Source organism: Monomorium pharaonis, chromosome 3, assembly GCF_013373865.1.
Source record: "Monomorium pharaonis isolate MP-MQ-018 chromosome 3, ASM1337386v2, whole genome shotgun sequence".
NCBI classification, from domain to species: Eukaryota; Metazoa; Arthropoda; class Insecta; order Hymenoptera; family Formicidae; genus Monomorium; species Monomorium pharaonis.
Window position 1 is genome coordinate 17241653 of NC_050469.1, and position 20557 is coordinate 17262209.

The 20557-nt window shown below is 31.9% G+C and overlaps 1 protein-coding gene and 1 long non-coding RNA gene across 12 annotated transcripts in view; one reads left to right on the forward strand and one right to left on the reverse strand.

The window, feature by feature from the left end:
• The window catches only part of LOC105832211 (calcium-binding mitochondrial carrier protein Aralar1), a 261123-nt gene that overhangs the window by 124512 nt on the left and 116054 nt on the right, over positions 1 to 20557 (forward strand). For 10 of the 11 annotated variants that reach the window (XM_036284219.1, XM_036284211.1, XM_036284220.1 and 7 more), the window contains 2 exons: positions 6257 to 6350; positions 8477 to 8512. In XM_036284219.1, the coding sequence (XP_036140112.1) occupies positions 6257 to 6350; positions 8477 to 8512 (130 nt within the window). The remainder of the gene's footprint in view (positions 1 to 6256; positions 6351 to 8476; positions 8513 to 20557) is intronic. The other variant, XM_036284216.1, reaches the window with a different exon arrangement.
• On the reverse strand, positions 2083 to 4584 carry LOC118644774. Its single transcript, XR_004962545.1, has 2 exons — positions 3885 to 4584; positions 2083 to 3752 (listed from the first exon to the last, which is right to left on the reverse strand). It is a non-coding gene; the product is annotated as an uncharacterized LOC118644774 (long non-coding RNA).

Consider the following 20557-nt stretch of genomic DNA (forward strand, 5'->3'; position numbering starts at 1 on the left):
GAATGGAGCGTTCTGATTGGCTGACGCGTGGGCATTGCCGTTTTTAAAGGGAGCGTTTTGATTGGCACCCCATGGCTGCCCAGAGCCTTGATTGGCTACCCTGAGTATATGGGAGTGGTTCACTTGGACAGAGTAAAATTGGACACAGTGCAAATGGACACAAAATAATGTACACGTTTCAAATGGACACGGTTCATTTCGACAAAGTAATTTTGTACACAGGAAAAATAAATTTGGACAAATTACAATTTAAACACGATAAAAATGTACACTGTGCAATTGGACACATAAAATTTGTACACCGCAAAGTTGTACACCGCAAACTTGTACGCCGCAAACTTGTAGACCGCAAAGTTGTACTCATCGTATATTGTATTGGAAATCTGCTAATACACATAAACTTTACTTTGTTTGCAACTTGGTTTAGCGACTTCGACGGAGTGGGTGCGGAAGGGGGGCCGAAGGCTCCCCCTTGCACTCTTGTGTGTATGTGTGTGCAAACCATTCTCTGCACCACATGGGTTTGCGACTTTCCACGCAAAACTTTGTGGTGTACAACTTTGCGGTGTACAAGTTTGCGGTGTACAAGTTTGCAGTATACAAGTTTGCGGTGTACAAGTTTGCGGTGTACAACGTTGTGGTGTACAAGTTTGTGGTGTACAAGTTTGCGGTGTACAACTTTGCGGTGTACAAATTTTACGTGTCCAATTGCACGGTGTACATTTTTATCGTGTTCAAATTGTAATTTGTTCAGAATTTATTTTTCCCATGCACAAAATTACTGTGTCCAATATTCCTGTGTCGAATTAAACCGTGTCCATTTAAAATGTGTACATTATTTTGTGTTCATTTGCACCGTGTCCATTTGCACTGTGTCCAATTGTACCGTGTCCAAGTGAAGCACTGCTAATTTATGGGCTGTACCGCACTCTATATTATTGTCTAATATCTCAAAGTCTATATTTTCTACAACTTTCGCGCTCTATTGGTCCTCCTCTAATAATTTTTTTAAATGTTTTCCACAGTTGTGGGATTGTTACTATTATGATCAATCATGTTTTCATAATATTCTTTTTTCTTGGTTCTAATTAAATTAACTACTGCATTTGTTTCAATTTTAAATTGTTGTCAGTTTTGTTCCGTGCTATTGTAGTCCTTTTCTATATGCCTCATCTCTTCTAGTCGCTAACTCTTCTATTTCCTTTGAATACTATTTTTTTCCTTTCCATATTTTTGGTACTCTAAAAATTTTCTTAGGTGCCGTGATTTCTAGCGCATCTATCATACTATTAATTAATTTCCTTGCTCTTACGTTAATATTTAAGTCATATTCTTTTTCTAGGTTACTCTCCCCTAGCTTAACACATTCATCTGCATTATATCTATTATAATCCCTGCCACTGAATTCTTTATATTTATTTACAATTTTGTTCGTATTTATCTCGACTTTTATCCACGCATGATCCGTTATCTTAGGTTCGTAATTGACTTCTACATTTATTTTTTTATTCGCAAAAACTAAATCTATAATTATTTTACTATTTTCGGTAACTCTCGTTGGTTTATCAACATATTGCTTCATACCTAGACTTTGCATAGTCGTTAGTAGTTTATTTATATAATAAGAGTTTGTCATACAATCTATATTAAAGTCTCCTAATATTGTACACTCTTCTTTTATCGTTAATTCTTCTACTATCTCCTCTAAGAATCCTATAAACTCTCCATGTGACGCACTTGGTGAATGATATGTTACCACTAATACTCCCTTAAATAATTTCTCTTTTACTTCTATTGCAACGCACCAAACAATCTTTTCTAATTTTTTCGATACTACTATTTCATACTTGATATCATCTCTTACATACAGAGCAACCCCCTCTATATTTCTATTTTTCGCGTCGCATCTAACCACACTTTACCTCGGTACACTTATTTCACTGTCTCTGATTTCCGCAATCAATCTCGACTCCGACAACGCTATGACTGCAGGATTTAATTTCTTCATAATCTGGTGCTGTATCTCGTCCTTGTGTGCCATTAAATATTTGTATACATTATTTGTTCCTTTTCTTTCTGTAATTGCTATTTTTTGGCTTCCCATCCACCTCTCCTCTTCTCCTCTTCGATAGCCCTCTTATATGTCGGACATGTAAGAAGGACATTCCGGATCTAGAGCATCATGATCGTCTTTTATTTTTAAATTATATGTTTTTATTTTAAACATACAATTTACACATTTGTCATGCTTCTCTCTACATTTACTTGCTTTATGCTTTCTTGCACAATTATGACACGTTTCATCTCTTGTACAATTTTTTGCAATGTGGTAGAATCCCCAGCACTTGAAACATCTCGTTATGCTGATTGAACACAGGACATTTTCTCCAGCCTATATTCAACTTTTTTTTTAAACATCAATTCATGTGTTATTTCATCTACTTCGATTATTATAGATCTACCTTCTTTCTCTTTTCTTCTAGGCTGACTATTATTCATATTTTTTCTTTTCGGGATTTTCTTAACTATGCTTATACGAAATTCTTCAATACTGTTGCGAACGCGAGCTTCGCGAGCGTGAGCTTTGCGCGCGTTGTGAGCGCAAGCTTAACGCGAAAAATCAATATATCGATTGCCTCAGTCAGCTGAATCTAACGGCCCCGGCGTTGCTTATGTATAAACAAATGGTTTTGTTTAGAACTTCCTGAGATAACTCGTGCGGACGTGCTCGGAGTTGTTCGCAGCTGTTAATAAAGGTTCTTGTTCGCCAAAAGCGTGTTTTTATTCCGCTGCGCTCGCGAGCGGAAGAGAGTGTGTTAGTGGAAGTATGAGTGCTTCGGGAAGCGCAACAATACTATTCTGTTTCTTGATTGTATCTATTAGTTCAACATCATCCAACTCTATTTCTTCCTCGCTAATATTAACAATTTTTATTTTCGGCTTTTTTTGTAGTAATTCTGTAACATTATAATTGTCACTTAGCTTAGACTGTATTACCTCTTTTAATTTATCTATTTCTTCTCCGGTCTCACAGCCTAAAATTACTGTTCCTTTTTTCCTTTTCGTACCTTTGTTATCTCCATTGACATATTCTTATTATCAACCTTTTTTTTAAATTATTTTTTTAGTGGACTCACTTTTTTGCTGAATCTTCGGTTTAATGATTATGATGTTTTCCTTCTTTTTCTTCGTAGCCTCACTGTAACTGCCGCGCACATTTTCCGCTGACGCCTGCATTCCTCCTCGTATTACTTTTCGTAAGTCTTCCATTTCTTGTTTAATAGCTTTTATTTCCTGCACTGTCTCCTTAATCAGCACTTTTATTTCTCGTTTGCATGCCATTTCATCTTTCATCTTTCTCATGGTTTTTACTAGCCAATCAATTTTCGTATTCATGCCCACGTTGACACCTATCGCTCTACTTCCTGTCGATTCTGTAAAACTCAGTCTTTCTCTTTCGCTTCCCGTCTATATTGGTGTTTTTTTTTACATCCATATCTTTTTCACTGTCAACTGTAAACTTCTCATATGGGCCAGGACATAACACATATTCTTGATTTCTATCGTACACCTTATGTTTAATTGCACATCCTGGATGAAAAAAAGTTTAACACATGACTTACATGTCACGACCTGACTTTTTATTGCCTTCTTACATGCGGCACATCTATATTCTGCATATTCATCGTCCATATTAGTAGGCATCGGCTGACGCCGATCCTATTGATACGAGCGCCCACTCATGCACGTAACTGTAATTAAGATATACGTCACTATGAATATCTACCTGTCGCGATATATATGACTCGCATGGAAAATATACTGATTTGCCACATAGATCTACACACTCTCGTTAGAAAACTTTGGTTCTATTTGGTCCTTACGTGTATTCTCACAGCTACGACATCCTTTTATAATTTTCTTTCACTTTTTTATCACTTTAAATGTACTGCATTCGCGGAGCGATCTTTGACACGTCCATCTTGCAGCAGAGAGAGAGAGAGAGAGAGAGAGAGAGAGAGAGAGAGAGAGAGAGAGAGAGAGAAAGAGAGAGAACAAACTGTAACTGGAGTGAAATGTACATAATATAATTTTTATTATTTAATTATTTATAATTTAACTTAGAATATGTATAAATATATAATCTAACTTTAATTATAAATAATCAAGTAAAAATTACAATATATGTATAAAATAATAATAAAATTTCTTTATCAATGTACCTGAGCGGCGATCCCCCCTGAGCACAAACGACTTTCGAAAATATGTTGAGAGAAATTTTTCAATTGTTAAAAAAAATAATAAACAAAAGAATTTTGAAATTTATGACAGGATCATTTGTTACGGAGAAACAATAAACAAAAGAAAATTTGAAATTTATGACATGGTCAATTGTTATAGAACAAATAAACAAAACAATTTTGAAATCTATGACAGGGTCAATTGTTAATAAGAAACAATGAACAAAGGAATTTTGAAATTTATGACAGGGTCAATTGTTACAGAGAAACAATAAACAAAAGAAGTTTTAAAATTTATAACAGGGTCAATTGTTACACAGAAACAATAAACAAAAAAAATTTTGAAATTTATGACAGGATCAATTATTATAGAACAAATAAACAAAAAAAATTTTAAAATTTATGATTAGGTTATTTGTTAAAAAGAAACAATAAACAAAGGAATTTTGAAATTTATGACAGGGTCAATTGTTACAGAGAAACAATAAACAAAAGAAATTTTAAAATTTATGACAGGGTCAATTGTTAAGGAGGGCGTCTACATTAGGAGGCCAAAATTAAGCACTTTTTATAATTTCTTTTTAAATAAAACTAAGCAATGAATCTTTTTGCGATTTTTATCATTGTGCATGTCTTTAGGTACCAAAAACAAATTTTATTAAAAAATTTTATTCATTTAATTATAAGTTGTAAGCAAAAATGCACAACTGTATTAAAAAATTCCTTCCACACTGTGTGCATAATAATATCTAATAGAATCGGCTGAAAAGAAAAGACCAAACTTTTTGGAAAGTTTATGATTATAGCTTCTAAATGAACCTAAGGAAGCCATATATTTATTATAAAAAATTTATAATAAATTTTTTAAATAAAATGGCGCTTTGAAAAAAAATCGATTTTTTGTAAAAAATTTTTGTCTTTTTTAATAACTTTTTTAACATGACTTTTAATTTATATTTTAGGTTCACACAGAAGATAATTTAATAACCTTTAATTAAAAAAAAAAGAAGTGGATCCGTCGATTAGTTTTTTTAACCATGCACGCAGATTCGAAAAAGGTGGTCTCGAGAAAAAGTGTCCTCAGTGTCCTCATACAATTCATTCTTCTCCAACAGCCGTTGTTTGTCGTAAATATGCGTTTCCTGCGCAACAGATCTGCTACGACAATTTTGGCTAGTCGTGCGATTTTCGTTTATTCTATCTGCAACATCTCCGCATACCGGTTTAATAATTATTTCCATGCAAGATTCTTAGAACCGACAAATTGCCTTTATTGAAAATTCCAGCAGCTATGTAGGCAGCAATTTCAATGATTTTGCGGCCGCAATGGAGTTGTTTTGGAGCAAGTCGCCAAATCGTCGCATTAAAACTTTCATTAGAATTTTGTATATACCCATCTAAACACCTCTCAAGTAATTCTTTTCTTGACAGAGTTTACAACAGGCAATGTACCTTTTCAAAGACCGTTAGGGATTCTTACCTGCCGTCCTGCTCGGAGCGCTCGGGAGCACTGCACGTGCTTATTTCGGCCTGATACAATTTGAATCTATATTTGGGACTTCAGGAGCATGTTCTACGGATGAAATACTATCGATTTAAGCAAAAAAGTTGATTTTCTTGACTTTCTAATGTAGACGCTCCCTTTAAAGAAAACAAACAAACGAAATTTGAAATTTATGACAGGGTCATTTGTTACAGAGAAACAATAAACAAAGAAATTTTGAAATTTATGACTGGATCATTCGTTAAAAAAAAATAATAAACTAAGGAATTTTGAAATTTATGACAAGGTCATTTGTTATAAAGAACAAATAACAAAAAAAATTTATGATGGATAATTACACCTACTCCTCCCCGGTGATGGTTATCTCCTCTTCCCTCTTCCCCCTTTTCCCCCCAATCTATTGTTTGAGTCAGAACCCGCCTAGTATAACTACTCTATCTAATGTTACTAATTTTATAAATATTAATTTTAGTGTAGTATAATATATTCGAATTTTCACTTTTTTTGTCAGAGGAATTTCTTTATTCTGCACAAATGATGTCCCAAATAACACCATTGGAAGTAGACATCTTGTTTCAACTTTGCGACTTACTTCATCAAACTGGGTAAGTATTTTTGATTTAACATTAAAATTGACATTAGAAAATTTGGTAATTATTTAGAATCGTGGCTTTTCTCAATTTTGAAAATTTTTGACAGGTTTTTTTGTAAAAATTTTTGTTATGACTTTGACAGTGATGATCAACCAGGAGAGCCCGAAAAATATGTAACCTAATAATTTTTGTTTCCATTTTTTTTAAGTAATTTTTTACAATGGTAAATAAGAGCCTATACGAAAAATCAATTAAAAGGTAGTAAATCTTATTTTTGCTCCCTAAATTCAAAATTGTTGTTAGAATTAGGGGGTCGCTTGTATTTTTTAAGATATTGTCATGAAAATAACAAAAAACGGTAAATATTACGTTTAACGAATTACAATGCGCGCGCGCATGCACGCACGCACGCACGCACGCACGCACGCACGCACGCACGCACGCACACACACACACACACACACACACACACAAAATATATATATTGTCAGAAAATGGGTGGACGGGGAAGGGGCGGAGCACACCCTCCGCGTACGTACACAAATAAACTCAGGGACGATTAGATAAAGACCAAAAATGCAAAAAATTTTTTAAAGTTTATTTGTTCATAAAAATATTTGCTTCAAAATACAAGTTATGTAGCTTATACGTACAAATGAATGGTGTTCCCGGGTTTGGAATAGATTGAGGAATAAGATTTTATAATCGTCAAATTACGATTATAAGTCGTAAAAAAAGATATTTTTATCATAAAGGCGCTTAAATAAATAAAATTTTTGATCACATAAATATGTTTTTTTACGGCTTGTAATCGTAATTTGACAAATATAGTCTTATTCCTTCTATTTCAAACTGCGAGACACCATTTATTTGTAAGTATAAGCTATATAACTCGTATTTTAAAGCAAATTTTTTCATGAACAAGGATAAATAATGACTCTGCATTATCGACCACAATCTAGTTTGATGGGCAGTTTAGCATCCTCTTAACCCAACCAAATTTTATATCGTTATTTGAATAATGCGAAAACATTGAAAACGAACAGCGTGAATCTTGTTTCGCGTGAAAAATTGCAAACCCATGTGATACAGCACAAACATGGACGTCATTTAATCAAATACAATTGAAAAATTGAATATTCGAGCAATTTCTCTTGGTTTTTGCTCTTTCATTGATTTTCTACACGAAGCCATCCTATTCGACACTTTTACTGTAATATTAATAAACTTGGACGTAAAGTAAACGACGTCCACGCTTGTACTGTATCACATGGGTCTGCGACTTTTCACGCTAAACAATATCCACGCTGTTCGTTTCCAATGTTTTCGCATTATCCATATAGCGACATAAAATTGGTTGGGTTAGAGTTAAAAAAAATTACAGAGTGGGGGTGCAGGGAGAGAGGCGAAGCTCTTTCCGCCCACGCGTTTTCTATATTGTGTTGTGTGTGTGTTGTACTTCGTTAAACGCAATATTTACCGTTTTTTGTTATTTTCATGACGATATCTTAGAAAATACAAGCGACCCCCTAATTCTAACAACAGTTTTGGATTCAGGGAGCAAAAATACATAAGATCTACTACCTTTTAATTAATTTCTTGTATAGCCCCTTATTGTGCATAATTACCAAAATGGCCCAAAAAATTAGTAAGTTACATATTTTTCGGGTTCCCCCGATTGATTATCATGGTCTGAGTTGCAACAAAGATTTTTACAAAGAAACCTGTAAAGAAACTTCAAAATTGGGAAAAGCCACGATTCTAAACAATTATCGAATATTTTTACTTTTGTTGGTTAATTGAGGGTATATTACCCTAAAATAGAGCATTTTAATATTAATTCTAATAAAATATTCGTTAAATATATTTGTTAAATTTAAAACTATCCACGCTGTCAACAAAATAAATAGAGAACAAGTCACGTAAAACTATTGTTGCACCATCAAGCACATCGTCATCATCCAAATATCAAATGTCTCGTTCTTGGCAATGAACATTGACACTATTATACGGAGTAATTCTAAGTTTACTATATCTACAATGTTTAACCGTATATTATTTTCCAATAATTGAATAATATTAAAATATATTTTGTACACTGAAAACATTTATTTACGTGTTTACGCTGCCTGGATCAGACCTATGGAAGATGACGAAGCAGATTTGCCGCTTGGGTGCGTCTTTATATTACACACTATCATGTGCGTGTGTATGTGTATACTCATTAAGAATACACACACACACACACACACACACACAAACTTTGTTTTAATTATAAATATTAAATATTATATGGGAAAAATTGGGGCTAATACGATCCCCCTAAGATTTTTAGGTCATATCTCGTTTAAAATAAAATGGATTGCAATACAGTACTATTGGATAGTTTATTGCTCGACGTAACTTTTTACAAAATAATTGGCGGTATAGTACTTATTAGTTCAGAGATATAATAAAACTGCCGATCTCTTCAAAACCCGGTAAGTTTGACCGCCTGAGTAAATCCGACCACCGCGCCAGGGTAAATCCGATATCTGGTCGGGGTAAACCCGACCTCTCATTATTTAACTCTAATTTTTTAAATTATTTCGTTATTTTAGGATTTTTTAATGTGAAATGAAAATCAGGTTATTTGTGGTACAAACTTATTCTTTATTCGAACTTTTAAATTCGAGCACAATTAACAAAATAGAAGAGATTAACATTAAGAAATTAAACAGATTTATCTAACAAATACAAAAAATAAACGTGTTGCAAAACAATAATTTTTTCCAGAATATAATTGTTGAAATGTAGAGGAATACAAAACAAAAAATTATTCTTCATCTATATCTTCATCTTTTTTGCGGTATACAATAGCTGCGGTCGTGCTTCGTCGCGTAATATGAGAATCAACTGCAAAAATTTGTAAACAATGAAAAAAATATTTCCTATATGTCAAAAAATGCAAAAAACGCAAAATAGAAGGGGTCCATTTTACTCCGATTTTTGATAGCTGCATTTGCCTCGATCGATATTTCTTATTTAAAAGATTTATCTTAACTTTTAATAACAAAGATGCAATAAATTTTCTTCTTCTTTAAGAAATCTTTTTGTACTATTAATAAATAATTAATTAATAAATAATAAATGTATAGCATTAATAAAAATACCCCTTTTAATTTACATGCCCCTTTTTTCCAATTGCCTCGTTTTTTCCATCTCTTTCCTTTCTGATTCATGTATCACCTATCTCCTCTACATAACCATTAGCGTGCTACAGTGCGTGCACATACTCCGTACAAGTAGTAAGGAAAACAGAGAAGCTCGAGTTTATGGGCCAGACCTGTATTAATTATATCAATTTCATTTTTTATTGATTTAAATAATGATAATTATAATGAATTAAATTTAAATTTGTTTTTCTTAACTTTCATTATAATATTAGTTTTAATATAAATATGTAATTAATATAAATATATAAAAACAAACATTTTTACAATAGCTACAGAATTTTTTTTTACGTGCTTTTTTTATACTAGCAGACTTCATTTAAACGTGTTTTAACGTTTTAATATAAAAGAAATGTGGCTGCGTAGAACTCCACGTGAATTGAGAGATGAATGCTTTTCCGTGTTTTAGATATTATATAATGAATATTTTAATTGTAAAATAAAGAGTAACAAAATTTTAGTGAAAACTTTGTCTTTCAATTGTAATGTCTAAATATTCATTGTATAGCTTGAGCCACTTTTTGTAAATATTTACATTTATAATTAAGAAAAAAATTTTACTCGTAATTTTGTTATTTTTAGTTTTCTGAGATTCTTGTTATCTTTGATTTTCTAGAATTATTCATTAAATTTTTTCTTATCAGTTGTCAAATATTTTATGTACACATGCGTATCATAACATATATTTATTTTCATGTTTTTACAACATTTATGTTAAAACGACAGTATGTACAAATATTTGCAATTTATATACATATAGTACTAACAAATTCTTCATACTATATTAAGAGATTTGTTCATCCTGATAGAATCTAAGGTACCCACATAGAAACCTCCAATAGACGTCCATTAGACGTCTGCCATGGAAGTTTGAACTTCCAGTGGACGTCCATTAGACGTCCAATATAGAGCTATTAGAAATCCACAGTTCCGCAATGCGTACGTCTATTAGACCTCCATTAAATGTCGTTAAAGAGGTCTATTAGACGTTGTGTGGATTATGGATAGAGGCTTCACGAAACCTCGGTGGATGACTGGCGGATGTTTTGTGGATCATTAGCAGAGACTTTATGGAGCCTTGATAGATAATTGACGAAATAAAAATTTAAAATAAAAATTTCATTTTCTTAAAATTATTTTTATCAACAGTACATACTAAATTTAGGACAAATTTTTATTAATTAATTAAATTTAAATTAAATTATTTTATTTTATTCTTACTTGCCGCTGGAGGGTTTTGAACCCGGGACCTTAAGATTACGAACCTTGTACTCTATCTGCTACGCCAATTTGACTCATCGATATGGGTACTTGTTATTGTCTACATATACCTATATGTTATAAACTGACGCAATTATATTATTTTTTATGAAAGCAATTAAATTTTGCAAAACATATTAAAAATAAATAGCATTAACTTATTTACTTATTAATTTCATTGTTAAATTTAACTTTTTCCATAACCTTAATAATTTGATGAAAATTGCGATCTATTTAGCACTAATACTTTGAAGCGCTCAAATGGTTAATTTGACCATTTTGAAATTATTTCCAAGATATCTAAATGTTTTCTTAAAAAAGTTTTCTTAAAGTTGAATATAATATGCTTATTATAATATGCTTATGCCTTACGCCTTTAACTTGGACAGCAAAATATCTCAAAAACTAGCCCCCTATACAAAAATATTTCAGACAAAAGTTGTATGGTTTCAAAGGGGACATAAGATGGTACCATTGGTTTGACCTTGAAGAGTTTATTGAAGGTCACGTGAAGGTTACTTTCAATTTCTTAAATGGAACGTACGTTTTCTCATTACATATTCTTGTAGCTTATCTCGAGAGCTTTTCAAAACATTATAATGAGACATTTTGCTGTCCAAGTTAAAATGGGACATCCTGTAGATCATATATTCTAAGAAAAATTGAATAGTACATTTATTATCCTGTTTTTGTTCAGTACATGATGAATTAAATTTTGTGCATTTTTTTGTGCACAGTAATTGTAGACAAACCGTTATTTTTGAAAACATTATCTTTATGATAATTTTTTTAAATATCACATGGATCTCTCTTTCAGTTATAGTGTTGTCTGATTTTTGAGTCAACTACGACGCGCATGGACGGCTCAAAAATCGGACAGCATTGTGATATCTTTCATGAAACATTAAGCTGATATCATTTAGCTGATGGCATAAGGATAACATTTTCAAGAAACTTAAATGAATCTCTTCAATGAGATATCTCAAAGATCTCTCTTAGTAGACGTCTCTGATAAATGTTACCATTTTTATATCATTTCCAAGATATCTAAATGTTTTCTTAAGAAAGTTCTCTTAAAGTTTTCATTCTGACAAGCGTATTGTTTGGGTAACTTCCACCATGGAAGTAAATGTTCCATAGAACTATGGAAGTTTAATGGATCCTTAATAGACGTCTGTCTAACTTCCATCATGGAAGTAAATGTTCTATAGAGCTATGGAAGTTTAGTGGATCCCTAATAGACGTCTATCTAACTTCCACCATGAAAGATAACATCCAATGAAGCTATGGATGTTTAATGGATCCTTAATGGATGTCTATCTAACCATGGAGGTAAACCTTCAATGGAGCCATGGAAGCTTACTGGATCTTCAATGGACGTTTATGTAACTTCCGCCATGGAGGTAAACCTTCAATGGAGCCATGGAAGTTTACTGGATCCCTAATGGACGTCTATCTAACTTCCGCAATGGAGGTAAATCTCCAATGGAGCTAAGGAAGTTTACTAAACCTCTAATGGACGTCCATCTAACTTCCCATGGACGTCTCTTAGATCTATGGAGGTTTAATGGACGTCCATTGGACATCCACTGGATGCCAATTTCTATGTGGGTAATTATTTACTTATACGGAGCCACCTCCGATTTCAATGTCCTTCACATATGTTATCAGGGACATGACCCTGAATAACTTTTCCTTATAACTTAATCGTTGGTCATTGTTCGTTAAAGAGTTATTAACAAAAGAAGTTTGAAAAATATCTATGTAGAATAAAACAATACACACACACAGGTGGTTGCGGAGGGGGGGGGGGAATCGCAAGTCCTATTATCAATCCTGTCATTATTCTGAGTAATGTTGTAAAGATTTTAGGCCGCGCTCGGCATTTATTAAAAAATTATTAACACGGAAAGTTTTCGTGAATTATATGTAATTTTTGAAGTTGAAATTTTGATTATAATATTTTAATAGACAAGAAATGGATGTAAGAACAATACTGAATTTATTAATTTATATTTATTTATTTATATTTTTATTTTTCCTAACTCTAACCCACCTATTTTACGTCGCTATTTGGTTAATGTGAAAACATTGGTAACAAACAGCGTGGAAAGTCGCAACCCATGTGGTACAGTATAAGCGTGGACATAGTTTAATCAAATGTAATTGAAAAATTAAATATTCGAGCTCAACATTTTTCTTGGTTTTTGCCCTTTTATTGACTTTCTACACGAAGCAAACCCATTCGGCATTTTTACTGCAGTATTAATAAACTTAAACGTAAACGACGTTCACGCTTGTACTGTACCACATGTGTTTGCGACTTTCCACGCTGTTCGTTTCCAATGTTTTCACATTAACCAAATAGCGACATAAAATTAGTGGATTAGAGTTAGAAAAAGTTACGGGGAGAAGGTGCAGGAGAAGGGGCGGAGCCCCTCCTCCGCCCATGCGTTTTCTGAGAATACATTCTCTTTCCACACCAAATTTTGTGTGAAAAGTTTGTGTGACATAGTTATTTCTCAACAAAGTATTATACTTTTGCGTATTTCTGTATAAGGCACCCTTGCCAACGGAGTGGGTGCAGGAGGAGGAGGTCGAAGGCTCCTTCACTTGCACTCCCCCTGTGTGCGTGCGTGCGTGTGTGTTGTTCTATTTTACATGAATATTTTTCAAACTTCTTTTGTTAATAACTCTTTAACGAACAATGACCGACGATTAAGTTATAAGGAAAAGTTACTCAGGGTCGTGTCCCTGATAACATATGTGAAGGACATTGAAATCGGAGGTGGCTCCATATAGATAAATAATTACTGAATCTAAAAAATAAGTACAAATTTAAGATTTATAAAAAATTATTTACTCTATAAATTAATTTTTATATTAAAATAACATTATACAATATTTAAACTTCAATTTGTTAATTTTTTAAAAGATTAAATAAAAAATGTAAGCTGTGGAACAATTCCAGCAAAGCTTTTCTGTAGAATCGAACAAATGGTATATTTTCGGAGACAAGGATGATCTGAAATCTGAAAAGTAAAATACATATTTTCTTGTGAACAGATATAATAAGTATAATCCTTAGAAAAATTTACTTTAGAAAACCTTTAAAAAAAACTTAATACTCTACTTTAAAGAAACATAAAAAATACATAAATTTGAACACTTTAAATTTTAATTTAAAGTGATCTGAAAAATTATTTTAAGAAAAATTATATTCAGAAAGAAAACTTATCTTTTAACAAATTTGGAAAAACCTAAGAGTTGTAAAAAGTAAATTTCGATAATTAAAAAATTTTTTAACAAATAATTTAAAAATAATAAAATCAAAAAATTTTTTAAATTTACTTTTTATAATTCGTAGGTTTTTTATAAAGTGAGTATTAAAATTATATTAAAGTTGCGTCTTCAATTACAAAATTTTTTATAAAGTATTTAATAATAAAAGTAATTAATTTAAAGACGAAAAAGTGAAAATAAACAGATTATTTAATAAGTAGTCAATTTATTTAAAAAGTTGATTAAAAATAATGTTGCATGTATGTAGTTACATATATTGTGCAGTACTTTTTTTTCTAGAATACAATTATGAAAAAATGAATATGTATGCATTACTTATGTTAATTAATATTAATAATATTATATTAAATATAATTTTAACATTCAAATGGTCATCATTGTAATGTAAAGCTTTTACTTCATCAAGAGACACGGTAGTGGCTCGCGCCAAGTGAAAGCGTAGCGCGAGCGTGACCGTGCTCCTTACGCGAGTTGCGAGCACCCGAGATTATCGGATCTCAGAAATGGCTAAACGGATCGAGTTCTAACTAGGCTTAATCGAAAGCTTGGGGTCGATTTGTATTAGAAAACTATTTATATTTTTCCTCTATGTACTATGAGAGGAGACCCTGGTCCAACAAATATCCTTACATAAGTCTTAAGGGCAGGTTTCCTAAGGTTAGAAATAGACAACCTTAGGATACCTACTCTTAGGACATGCTCTTAGGACTACTAGATGGCCTTATATTAGAAAGACGTAAGACCTTAGTAAAAAAGGCATACAACCTAAGAGTATAGGAATGCTACATGACCCTAATTAATAACTAATATAATATTAAATTAAATAAATACTACTATAATTACAAAAGCTGATATCACAACTATGTATTAAGCTGTGGTCCACTTGACGCTACAAATGCTTCGAAGTATTTTTCTTTCCTTTGCTTTTAATAAAGATAAAAGGAGAAGAATATTTTGAAACATTTGTAGCGTCAAGTGTACAGCAGCTTTTGATCCTGCCATGTCTTATGGGCATATAAATACTATAAATGCAATTCCTTCTAACACCGATCCTTTTACCTCTAATAATTTCCTTTCTAACTCATTCGCCCTATTCTCATATTTTTTCCTCTCCGCCTTCAGTTCTGCTAACTCTTTCCTAACATCTCTTTAAAATTTCTAAATTCTGTTACTAGCGCTCTTTTTCCAATTCCTCCATTTCCCCCTATTTCTCTTATCTCCACTTTCTCTTTAAAGCTTACCTTTTTCCCTTGTTTGCTTCTTTCTAACGTCAACTTCCTTTGCCCCTCTTCTATCCCGTTCCTACTTCCTCTTGCACTTTTCTCCTTTCCCTCTCTTAGCATATTCCCGCGCTTGTTCTCGAAGCTTCTAAAACTAACCTCCTACCTTGAGTCTCTTTTCCCTGCTTTTAGACCTTATTCCTGCTTCTCTTAGCTTCCCTCTAATTACTCGCCAAAAATTTATCTCACTTTACATTCTCGTCTCTATACTATCTCTTTAAACTCGCTTACAACCGTTAATATCAACTTATCATACGCTCACGCTACGCCACACGTTCACACACCAACGCTTCTCCTAACCATGTTCCCTAAATACTATAAATGCCTTATCTGCCCTTTTGTCTGTAAGACATATGCTTTTTATCAACTTGGATGTCCTGACTGCTGTCGTATCTAAGGACACCTGCTCTAACTAACTTTCATAAAAGGGGCACATGTCCTGGATGATTTCGATGGTTTAAGACATCTTTCTCCTGACCTATCTACGCATATTCTATTTAAAGATACCAAACCTTTTTGGCCTTTATAAGCAAGGACATATGTTTTTGATGTCCTTGATATCATAAGACATATGTCCTCTTGACTTACCTGCCCATATCCTAAGGCTTAGGATATAAAGACAGATGATCTAGGGGCAGGTAAGTCAAGAGGACATATGTCTTTGCTTATAAAGGCCAAAAAGGTTTGGTATCTTTAAATAGAATATGCGCAGATAGGTCAGGAGGAAGATGTCTTAAACCATCGAAATCACCCGGGACATGTGCCCCTTTTATGAAAGTTAGTTAGAGCAGGTGTCCTTAGATACGACAGCAGTCAGGACATCCAAGTTGATAAAAATATCCTTAGGACATCGAAGAACATCTAGGACATGTTTTGGGCCACGGGATATCACGACGCAAAGTCCAAATATCAAAATTTTCATGTAAGAAACATCATCGTCATCGACCTCTCAGATCAGAAAATGTCACTTTCACACTTTTGATACAAGAGGCGCTTGTGTGCTATAAACGCGCATCGGGTTATTTAGGAACCTGTCATACCGACGAAATATAGTGGCATAATGGCATTAGCAGCGATCACTTTTGCATGCTTCTTGGGTAACGTTCCGTTTCACGCATAATATTTAATGTTAATAATCATGCGTGTAATAAAACGGAACGCAGCCATTCGTATCGTCACTACGGCGTTTGCATCGTGTGTAATGGGTATGTGGGTCGCCAGGGATTCGCGTGAAGTGATGTGCAATATGAGGTTATGTTGTTATGACAGTTCGTGAAGTAATAATAATGCATATTATACCATTATGTTTAATGCAAGGTCTACAATGTCAGCAGGAGTAATGGGAGTAGGAGTAGGAGTAAAAAGTAAGAAATATAAAATGAGATTTGATCATTTCGCGTTTACTCCCGGTTTTTAATTGATAATAATTGCCCATACATTGGTGATGAAAAATGCTTCTTATACTTAAACCTTCCCAGCAAATACAGTTACATAATATCAATGTTGGCACAATAAAACGGGAAGTAACACGCAATATAATATGTGCGTTACATGTAACGTCTATGTTAATTGTAATTTCCCACTCATACAATGTTATAGTTATATTATATAAATATAACATGTAACTGAGATAAAACATAAATGTTATGCAACAATTATATTTTAATTATATGTATTACAATTTTTTTGCAATCGAAATCGTAATAGCGTTATATACGTATAACATTATACACGCACGTGAGAGAGGGAGAGAGAGAGAGAGAGAGAGAGAGAGAGAGAGAGAGAGAGAGAATGAACGCATGCACGCATAAGAGATTGAGATATTAAAAATTGTTATAAATGAAGTTATATACTAAACACATACACACACACACACATACACACACACACACACACACACACACACACACATTCAGATGCACGCACAAAAGAAATAGAAAGAGAGCTAGTAAATTATTTGGTTTAGCGGCGCCAAGTTTTTGTAGTAAAATATTTATTTGTAATATTTGTACAAATAAGTATTTGTAAAAGTAGATGTTCTAATTTATATGAACATCTATTTTCATAGTTGGCGCATTTTCTTTATATCATTACTTTTGTAGAAAAAATAAACCGAATAATTTGCCAGCTCTCTTTCTTTTTCTTTTGTGCGTGCATCTGATTTGAGTGCGTGCGTGTGTGTATATGTGTGTTAGTATATAATTTTGTTCATGAGGAAGCGATTTTTAATATCTGAGTCTCTTAGGGCTGGTTATTCCAACTTCTTGATAAACTTATCTACCAGGTAGGTGTCTATCCTCATTTATTTTCTTAAATAAATAGACAAACATATATTGATAGATAAGTTTACAAAGAAGTTGGAACAATCGAGCCTTATGCGTGCGTATGTTCGAATATGTCTCTCTTTCTCTCTCTCTCTCTCTCTCTCTCTCTCTCTCTCTCTCCTTCTCTCTCTCTCTCTTTCATGTGTACGTGTATAATGTTACGCGTATATAATGCCATTGTGATTGTAAAAAATTGTAATTTTAAATAATTATTATTTTATTATGTAAGTTAAATTGTAAGAAAGCAATTTAGTATTAAAGCAAATTATTCGGTTTAGCGGCGCCAAGTTTTTGTAGTAAAATTTGTATTAAAATATTTATTTGTAATATTTGTACAAATAATTATTTGTAAAAGTGGATGTTTTAGTTTGTATGAACATCCATTTTCATGGTTGGCGCATTTTCTTCATATCATTACTTTTGTAGAGAAAATAAATTATTTGTTGTTTTGGGGGGGAGAAAGAAAATTTTATTAAAATTTTGTACATTTTTAGTGCCAAATTAAAATTATTTTGTACAAAAATAGATTTTTGAGGGCGTTTCATGCGCGCGTATACTTGGCGCTTTTTTATACCTTTTTTTAAAAAGGTAATTTTGTTGGGATTTCACTCATTTTGTAGTGTCAGATATCTCATTTCTTTTTATAATATATATATAAAGATCTTTAAGACAATTTTAAAGTCCATATCTAATTAAAGATCAAGATTCAGATTAAATTGAAATAACAAAACAAAGTTATATCGGTTTCATTTTTTTCTGACTACATTTTAATTCATTTTCATAATATGCCTATTACATCACAGATAGAAATACGGCTGTGTCCAATTTGAAGATTAGTATAACACTACGTGTGATACAATCAGATAAGTATATTATACAAAATTTTCATTTTTTATTGAAAATAAGTATTCAGAGATAAGTTAATATTTTGTGTTATGGTTTATTTTTATTATATTAAAAAATTATATAGTTATTATATTAAAAGAAAGAGAAAAAAAATACTTTATTTAAATCTAAATTAGAAGAATATAAAAAGAAAAATGAGTGGACGAATAAGAAAAGAGAAAGAGAGAGGGAGGGGGAGAAAAAGAGAGAGAGAAAATTAGTAGTTAAGAAATAATAAGAAAAAGTAAAAAAAGGTAACATAAAGTAAATTATTTAACATGTAAATAAATTATAATTATTGTGCTAGAAAGAGTATTATTGTTAAATTGAAAGAGAGAGAGAGGAGAAGGCAAATAACATTGTGTAGTAATGTTTATACATATACATATGTACATATATACATATGTGCATATATGTACATATATATGCATGTGTCTGTATTCTCTCTCTCTCTCTCTCTCTCTCTCTCTCTCTCTCTCTCTCTTTTTATGTAATTCTTTCTCTAAATATTATATAATTAAAATCAAAGCTCAGATATAATCATATGCCGGCTTGTAATGGTGAACAATTTACACATATTTGTTATTTACACATATAAATAAATTATAATTATTGCGCTAGAAAGAGTATTATTGTTAAATTAAGAGAGAGAGAGAGAGAAAGAGAGAGAGAGAGAGAGAGAGAGAGGAGGAAGGGAGAATAATATTGTGCAGTAATGTCTATCCCGAAACAATTTATTATAATTAATGCAATTCTCTTCATGCATTCAAAAAAGATCATACTAAAAAAAATTTTCATTTGTAGTTAAATTATAATTGTACTTTTAAAATTATGTTTATTGTCCTTTACAATTATTGATAATAAACCTATTTGTCCATGTTTCACTTAAAGCGCTTGCAACATATAATCATGTACCGACTTGTAATGGTGAACTAAGCGTGGCTGTCACAGAAACTTCTCAAGTTTGCCAAGCCGACACATGATTATATGTTCCAAGAGCATTAATTAAAAACAAAATAGATTCATTAACAATAACTGTAAAATTTTGATTTTGAATGTGATCTGTGAATGTATGAATTACTGTTGCATGTAAAACAAATAAATTTTTTATATATAGAGAGATCTATTTTTTAAGATTTAAGAAGAACTTATGTATTTTTTAAGTAAATTTTTCTGTAAAATTAATGCACTAATCAATTTGTGTGAGACTTAACGTGTTAAAGAATTAAAACATTTAATGTACTAATTGTAAACAAGTAATAACGTGCTCAAATCAAATATTACATATACTATCAATTTAAAAGTTAACGTCAATTTAAATAATATTGGAATATTAAATATACTCTAATTTCTTAAATATAAATGTATAATAAGTGTGCTAGAAGGATTTGAGAAAGAGAGAGGGAGGGAGGGAGAATAATATTGCGTAGTAATGTCTATCCCGAAACACTTTATTATAATTAATACAATTCTTTTTATGCATTTACAAAAATCACATTAAAATTTTTTTTCATTTGTAGTTAAATTATAATTGTACTTTTATAATTATGTTGTTCTTTTACAATTATTGGTAATAAACCTGTTTTGTTTCTGTTTCACTTAATGCTTTTGGAACATATATATAATCATATGCCGGCCATTGTAATGGTAAACAATTTACACATATTTGTTATTTACACGTATAAATTATAATTATTGTGCTAGAAAGAGTATTATTGTTAAATTAAGGGAAAGAGAGAAAGAGAGGGGAGTAAGAGAGAATAATATTGTGTAGTAATATCTATCCCGAAACAATTTATTATAATTAATGCAATTCTCTTCATGCATTCAAAAAAGATCATACTAACCAAATTTTTTATTTGTAGTTAAATTATAATTGTACTTTTAAAATTATGTTTATTGTCCTTTACAATTATTGATAAACCTATTTTGTCCATGTTTCACTTAAAGCGCTT